This window comes from Bison bison, unplaced genomic scaffold, assembly GCF_000754665.1.
Source record: "Bison bison bison isolate TAMUID 2011002044 unplaced genomic scaffold, Bison_UMD1.0 scf7180017864383, whole genome shotgun sequence".
Taxonomy (NCBI): Eukaryota; Metazoa; Chordata; class Mammalia; order Artiodactyla; family Bovidae; genus Bison; species Bison bison.
Window position 1 is genome coordinate 2,796,669 of NW_011494955.1, and position 8,063 is coordinate 2,804,731.

At 54.2% G+C, this 8,063-nt stretch overlaps 1 protein-coding gene across 1 annotated transcript in view; it reads right to left on the reverse strand.

The window, feature by feature from the left end:
- Window positions 1–8,057, reverse strand: part of KMT2D (lysine (K)-specific methyltransferase 2D) — a 37,775-nt gene extending 29,718 nt beyond the window's left edge. Inside the window, exons 1-11 of the mRNA XM_010858065.1 lie at window positions 7,903–8,057; window positions 3,627–3,712; window positions 3,251–3,377; window positions 2,853–3,076; window positions 2,628–2,737; window positions 2,332–2,494; window positions 1,596–1,761; window positions 1,389–1,503; window positions 1,082–1,239; window positions 740–885; window positions 1–601 (exon numbers count right to left, since the gene is read on the reverse strand). Coding sequence (XP_010856367.1) covers window positions 1–601; window positions 740–885; window positions 1,082–1,239; window positions 1,389–1,503; window positions 1,596–1,761; window positions 2,332–2,494; window positions 2,628–2,737; window positions 2,853–3,076; window positions 3,251–3,377; window positions 3,627–3,675 — 1,859 coding nt within the window. The 5' untranslated portion in view covers window positions 3,676–3,712; window positions 7,903–8,057. The remainder of the gene's footprint in view (window positions 602–739; window positions 886–1,081; window positions 1,240–1,388; window positions 1,504–1,595; window positions 1,762–2,331; window positions 2,495–2,627; window positions 2,738–2,852; window positions 3,077–3,250; window positions 3,378–3,626; window positions 3,713–7,902) is intronic.
- Between the last annotated feature and the right edge of the window lie 6 nt (window positions 8,058–8,063).

The window sequence follows — 8,063 nt, forward strand, 5'->3', positions numbered from 1 at the left end:
GGAGACATAGGCAAGTCTTCAGGTGGTGGGGACATGGGTGAGTCCTCAGGCGGTGGGGATAGGCGTGACGCCTCAGGTGGCGGGGAGAGAGGAGACTCCTCAGGTGGAGGGGACAGGGGCGACTCCTCAAATGGTGGGAACAGACAAGAGGCCTCAGGTGGCGGAGACATAGGTGACTCTTCAGGTGGCGGAGACATGGGTGACTCTTCCGGTGGTGGAGACAGGCGAGATGCTTCCGGTGGTGGGGAAGTAGGCAATTCTTCAGGGGGAGGGGACAGAGGAGACTCCTCCAGTGGTGGGGACAGGGGTGACGCTTCAGGTGGTGGGGGTAAGGGTGTATCGAGTGGGGGATGTGGGGGGGAGTCCTCTGGGGAAGAGAAGGGTGGTGACTCAGGTGGGGGAGACAGAGGAGACTCCTCAGGCGGTGGAGAGAGGGGTGAGTCCTCAGGCGGTGGGGACAGGCGCGATGCCTCAGGCGGCGGGGACGTGGGTGAGTCCTCAGGTGGTGGGGACAGGGGCGACTCCTCAGGTGGGGGCAGCAGTGGCATCTCCTCATTTAGGGGGGCCTCCAACTGGGGCTCAAGTTGGGCCCCTTCTCTCCCTGCAGACATAACACACTCTGCTCCTACCTAGCTCAGCTGCACCCCCACAGCAAGTATAGGGTCGGGGCAAAGCAGAGATTGGCCCTTGCTGCAGGATAGAAGGGGATTACTTTCAGGAACCCTCAAACCCTACTCACCTAGTGGTTTGGCTTCACATTGCAGGGGCCCCGGTTCCTTGGGTTGCATAGAGGTCACGTGTCCACCCTTTGGCTGACCTTGGCACGCAACATACAGACTATTGGGCTCATCAGTGGGGGGAGCGCCAGGCTCTAGGGGTGAGAATCTGCAGAGGGCACAGGAAGCAGACTCGCATCACCTACCGACCCCTCTAGAGCACACAGAGGTGAGGCATGGATGCTCTAGAATGTACTGCTCACCCGATGGCCCTCCTCTCAAAGGCTGTTTGCTTGAACACAGCCCCTGCCCATCTCAGTACCTCCCAGGCCCCCTCCCCACCTCTGCCAATCCACACCACTTACCTGCTACAGACCAGGGGGTGCTGCTCAGCAAGAGAACTGACAGGCTGTCCTCCCGGGGCTTTGTGACAGCGGTGACAGAGCGAATAGTTCTCAAACCACTCAGAGTTGGGATTCAGCTCAGCTGAGCCTGCCCCACAGGCCCGGCACACCCGGCATGCCTAGCGGAAGGGAACAAGCAAAATGGCCACCGGTCAGACAACAGAGACGCAGAGACGGGAGAAGAGCACAGGGCATGTCCCAAAGGGGAAACCTGGGGCGCTGCAGGAAGTGGAATTAGGGAGAGTAAGGAGCACTGGGGCACACTCACCTTGCACTTCCAAGAGTGAGCAGGCAGTTCTTCCATTGGTGGTTTCAGGCAGAAGGTATGGTATCCTTTGTCACACGTCTCACAGACCAACATCTTAGAGTCATTCCCAGGTTTCCTGCGGGGGCACATAACAGGGTTCTCCCTGCCCTCCTTTTCAACCCTGACCTGTGCTTCACCTAAGGTTCCCTTCTGCCCTCCCACTTTTACCTGCAAGCTTGGCACACTTTGCATTCAGGGCACTGCCAGCCAGCACGCTTGCGGGCAGTCAGAGCAGTGTCCAGACAGGCCCCGTGATAGTGATGCCCACAGCTGGTACAGAAGAACAAGTCACACAATTCCCCTGGCCCCTCACATACTGCACAGCGAGCCTCCTCTGCAGTAGGAAGGGAAGGATGACACAGGTCAGCTATGGATTCCTTACAGGACTCAGCACAGTGCTGTCTACATAACTGGCATTCCACAGACACAGAATGAACCAAGTTTGTAAGTGTCTGCCTAACATACACCAGGCACTGCTCTAGGCACTGCACTACATCGCGCATGTATGCTCAGTCATCTCAGTCGTGCCTGACTCTTTGAGACCCCATGAACTGTAGCCCACAAAGCTCCTCTGTCCATGGGATTCTGCAGGCAAGGATACTGGAGTGGGCTGCCATGCCCTTCTCCAGGGGATCTTTCCAAATAGGGATCAAACCCACGTCTCTAACTTCTCCTGCACTAACAGGCAGGTTCTTTACCACTAGTGCCACCTGGAAAACCCAGGTACTGCAGAGACCACGGTAAATGAGACAGGCAGAGCCACTGCACTCAGAGTCCAAGCCTATTTTCATGGGGCAGACTGACAGCACGTAATTAACAGATTTCAGAGCACTCTGCAGAGCATAAAAACCCCAGGAGCCGTGGACCCTCACGTGTCCCCTGTCCAAGGGGCGGGACTCCTCACCCAGATGTGTGGCCCCCTCACTGTGCTCTGGGCATAGCAGCTGCAGTGTTTTCATGGATAAGAAGGAACCGCTGGCAGTTGCACAGGGGAAGTGGTAAAGACGTGAACATCCAGGCGAGCGGCAAGGGATGGAGGCACCAAGTCTGGTGCAGTGGGAGCAGCGCTGCCAGGGTGGAAACAAAGCCTCAGGACTGGCCAGCTCTCTCCAGAGCCACAGGCCAGGCACCAGTTCTAACCCAGCATGCCCTCTGCCCACCCTGCCCTTTGCCTGTGCCATTCCCTGGCCCCCGCCCCACCTGTGAGATCCCTGAGAAGATGGCCTTGTCCACACCACATAGTTCTGGGCCCTCCTGCCCCCATACGCCTGCCGACCATGCAGCGCACCAGTGGTGAGCCCAGCAGGACCCTTTATAGGTGGAAAGAGGGAAAACAGTTAACAAGAACGTGACCCCTGGTTCAGGACCACCTAGCCCTTACCCCATTTCCTCCCCAAGTCAGCTACCCCACTTCCCTTCCCTTACCTCCAGGTTCTCCCAGGTGGGCAGGTGTCAGGCCCTCAGGGAAACCAATCTGTGATAGGTCCTCACTGGGCAGCGCTCCCTCACTGGGCCCTGGGTTCCCCCCAGGGGACACCACGGGACACCGGGGCCAGTCAAATGGCAACTCAAAGCGCCGTAGCTCCCGCTGCCCATGTAGACTGGGCTCTCCGCAGTTACAGAGAGCACAACGCCGCACCGGACCCCCGCTGTGAACACACAAGCATCAGCACCACGCCAGTCCTGCACCCTCAACAACCCCACTACTTGGCACACCTATGCTTCCTGAACACTCATTTCCTAAATCTTCCACTTTGAAAGCCCCAGATGCTCAAATCAAGTCTTCATACATCCTTATATTCTCATTTCCCCAAACTAGTTACCTGCAGTCCTGGGGAGGCTCCTGAAGCCGGGGACCCCCAGAACTGGGCACAGAGACCTCCCCAACATGTGGTTTGGGAAGGTCTGGCTCAGTGGCACCTGACTCCTCGGAGGCTGCAGGTCCATCAGCTGAATGAACAGAGAAAAAACATGTATCAGCCATTATCCTCTGTTTAATACCAGTCCACTCATCAGACCCATGAGATTACCCAAAACCCTTGGTGGATAACAGTGATGACATTTCAACTTCTGTCCCAAAGAACAAAGTCCTTCAATTATTACCTGTCTATCAGACAGACTTAGCTTCTGTCCCTGTGCTAGGACCAGAAATCTAAGATTTCCTGGGAAGAACAGAAACCCACTGTTTGTCCTACCCACCTGCTGGTTCCGAATCTTTATCCTCACCAGGCGGCTTCGGGCTGTCCATCCCTCTCTCCGACTGGGCAGAGCCCTCTCGGGGAGACCTGTCAGAGCCAAGAGATATCTATTTGTCTAGGAAATCTTCCCACTAAACACTTTCCTCCAAATCCTGAGGAGAAGGCAGCTAATGTTATCTAGAACCTATAGAAATCAGAGCAAAATCACACCTACAAACTCCTGTACTAAGGACAAGGAAAATCCTTCTCCCCAACCCTTGTCCCACCGTCTACTTCCCCTCCAATAAACACATATCCTCTTCTTCCACTCTGAATTCCCGGGGGGGTCCACTTCCCATCTCCTGCCTAAGAGTTCCCAGGACAACCAGAAGCACCCACAAGCTACATCTAGTACCCCTCTTTGCCTCACATCTGAGTTCTTGGCTTCTGGCAGGCCCTATCCCTTGGACTTTTCCCTCAGTTCTCAAGTCAGCTACCATCCTAGAGGTCTTTCAGCGCTAACCCAGGAGTAGTCATAAACCAAGAAGTCTGAGTTCAGCTGAAATCCCTCTACTGGAGACCAAATTTGGGGTCTTGCAAGATGTAGAACATGTTACTGGAACGAAATCCCAGCTTTGGATGGATCTCCCCCACCTCCACTGGTTTCAACCAGAATATTCCAATCATAACAGAAGAAACTCCCAATTTCCCACCAACTGCCCATCTAAATCTAGCTCAGGCCCACCCCCTGGCCCCTGCCATGACTGAGCTCAAGTTCTCACCCAGCCTGAAGGCCTCAGGTCGTTGCCCTTAGCAACGCCAACTGCCCTTCCTCCTTAGATGTCCCTAGAAGTTAACAGAAGGGGCCTTAAGAGTTACTGAGCATGTGTAGCCAGGCCTGACGCTAGGCATGCTGGGAGTTGTAGTCTCAGGAAGCACACAGCCACTTGGAGCTGTTCTAAACGGGGGCAGGACACAGCAAAGCAGCTTCCTTCCTCTTCCATCAGGCAGGGTTTCCACACACACTATGGGGGTGGGGGGTAACGGTCCCCTCTTCTAAGATATGCCTGCCTATCCCAGAGCCAAATGAAACACACTAAAGTTATACCTAAGAAGGTCAAGATACACACCTTTGGGCATATTTTCCTAAATCTCAGAGGAAACTAATAAACACAGTACAAAAAAGAGAGAAGTAAAGAATTACAGAGCTGAGGAAGAGGAAAGGGGTCCTATAGAAGAAGGGAAGAAAGGGACAGGTGCCAACCGCTCTTAGTGGGAAGGGTAGGGGCTTAAGCAGAGAAACTATATATATAAAGTATAATTTTCCCATAGCAGGTGGAGCAGGTTACAGAACTCTAAATGAAAGTTTGAGAATTTTCTGTCTCCCCTTTTCCACTCCTCTTATTTAACCAGAAGGACCACACCAACCTTTGTAAAGACAAGCCTCTCTCCCCACACCAAATACCCCAGTCAGCCACTTGGGGTTGAGTGCATGGGGCAGATGAGGCTGGGGGAATCCTCAAAGGTGCCCAGGATCCATAAATCAATCACCTAAGAACCACAGTATCAGTGCTCTTTCCCTGAGTTAATATTCCATTTCCAAAGACTGGCAATGGGCCTCATGGGACATGCCACAGGAAGGGCAATTTTTACTCCTTTCCCTTTACACTATTAGATTCTACTAGACTGGGAAAGTGAAGTATCACTTGATACCTGCTACCTTTACTCCCAGATCATCTCTTTCCCAAAACTGTCACTCACATAATCACACCTAAAAGGAAAGCAGGGTGGCCATCTAGCCAGCCCAGAGAAAAGATGCTCTGGCACTTCAAGGGCCCCCCAGAAGCCACCTATGTGAAGTAGGGGTTGGAGGTCAGGGCACCAGCTAGGCTCCTCTTCCTATTCAGCCACTCAAGGCCTGACCACACCCAGAAAGCTTCAAAGTTTCCTAAACATGTGCAATTTTCGTGGTACCTTACCACTAAATATCCCCAAGAGCTTCCAACTGTTGTACTCTCAAAGTTGAGGCTAAAGGAGTCACAAACAGCAAGAAATCAAAAGCAACAGTGATAGCGCAGTGGGTGGGAGGACTGCCTCACACAAGGCCAGAGGGACGAATTCCTCCGCCCTCCCACAAGCGCAGCCCTCTCAAACTGGTAACGCTGGCACTGCCTGGGGAGGTGCAGAAACCACCTGCATCTAGCTTTGGGAAACAGTACCAACATCCTCCAAAGCTGCAGCCTCATTTATGGGATCATGGAAGATGAGAGATAAGCCAAGGGTTGAGTGTCCTCCAAGCTGGACCAGAGAATCCAGAGGCTCTTCTAAGGAGTCCCATTTCCCTTTGGACAGTCCAGCACCTCCCCCACCAATGCTGAGTCCGAGTTGTCAGGCCCCTGAACAGATCCAAACAAATAAAAACCACAGGTTCCTCTGTCTCAGCATTCAAAACCAGAAACACACATATACTCCAAGGGTTTTTCCCTGGGTCTAAACTGGGCTAAGGCCTGGCCAGGATTCCTCAAGGGAACTAGGGATCCTAGAGAAACACAGATCTAGCGAGTGAAACCATGGTGGGTCCATTTGATTCCAGGCTAAAGAGGCCCAGGACAGCAAGAAAGAAGGCAGAGATTCATCTCAACCCACTCTCCCCTCTGCCTCCATCCCAGACCAAAAGCTTTAGCTCCATTATGCCAGCCAAAGGGGAAATGGAGGCTTGGAGAGGTGAAAGGCTGAAGCAGGCCCTTGAGTGAACAGCTCTTCTGTAGGACTTCAGGACTTCCTGGTTCCCAGCCTGAGAATCAAACCACACCTCTCCCCACCCCCATTTTGGGCTGGCCCTCCAGGGAAGAACCCAAATGGCAACAGGGGCTCTGGAGACCCTCTGAACTATATCCCTGGGTCACTCTAGGGTCAGCTACAGCCAAAAAGGAGTGGAGTCTCTTAAGGAAGTTCTTTAGGGACAGACAGCCGGAGAGGCCCTCCACAGGAGGCAGGGGCAGACAGCATGGGTGACAGCTAGCCTCATTTCAGCACCCCTGTGCCACCTCTCACCTCAGGATTACCACCCAAAACCTTTCAAGGGCAAACCCCTATTCTGTCTTTTCCAAGACCAGGCTCAAAGTGGTTGAGCCTCTGTATGTTGGAGGAGACAAAGTGAGGGAGCAAAATACAGCAGCCAAATCCTGGCTGGGCAGCATGACAGCTGTGAGAGGGGCTGTCCCAGCCCAGGGTCCAGAGGCTCACGCTACACCCTTCATGCAATCACACACACACACCCCTTCTCCCCAACACCTCCTGCCAGGGCTGAAAACACTGGCTTCAGAGACATGCTCCTATCAGGTCATTTCTCCTCCAAAGAGGTACCGGCCACCCTATTCTGCAGGGTTGGGACAGGATCACAGGACTAGTTAACATTCCCTGACTGAAAAAGGTTGGCGAGGTCTGGGAGGGGCCCTGCAGGACTGGCCAGAGACTTACGGGCGACCAGGCCCGGAGAAAGCAGGAGACAAAAGCCATTTTTTGCAGCCCACATTCACAGGGAGCAAATCTCAACGGCCTCCTCTATAATCCCCTAGAGATTATGTCCATCCCAAGAGGAGGGAAAGCAAAGCAGGCTAAGACAGCACTAGGCCTCGTTGGGGTCACTTTGCCAGGCAGGGGTAGTTTAAAGTTGACCAGCAAGGCCAGAGCTGCCCCCAGCCCCGCCTCCTTCTTGCCCCAGCCACCTCCTTCATCACAATAGTCAGTTTCCACTCTGCCCCATGCACAGTGAAATAAGGCCTAGTGCAGGAATCAGGATTCCTTGAGTCTCCCAGAGACTGCTCTCAGTGCCCGGATGAGCAAGAACAACCTTAAAGTCCAACCTGGCACTAAGTCTGACCTGGCAGTGGCACCCTACCCCCGTTCCCAAGTTGTTCTATTCCCAAGGCCCACAAGGAACCCTGAAGGAGAAGCAGCTGACTGGGATTGGTGCTGGCATCAGGGCTTGGGTCCTAGTTTAGTAGAGCTCCCCCCAACACAAAAATAAACAGGCAGAGAGACTTTCTGGCCAGGTTCCCAAACTCCCGTGGTTCCCTGAACCCCCCAGTCTTTAAAGAGGCACACCCCAGGACACCAGGCCTCGGTTCTCCTCTGGCGACTGGCTCAGGTTCCCTTGACAGACCCTGCCAAAGGAACCCTCCTCAGCTCTGGCACCCCCTTCTCCAACCTACAGGCCAGCTCGGGCCAAGATAGTCCATCTGGCTATGCCCCCAGTCCAACCCTTTCTGGGCCCTGGCCGGGCGGACTTCACTCACCTCTTCACAGGGCGATCCAGAAATCCTCATCCGAGAACATGGCCAGAGCCCGGGCCGCTCCCCGACCTCCAACCGCCAGAGCGATCACAGCCGCCCCCCGCACGGGGGGGCTTAAGGGGGCCAAGAACGGAAAATCCAGGTCGGAGTGGCCACCCTCCCCC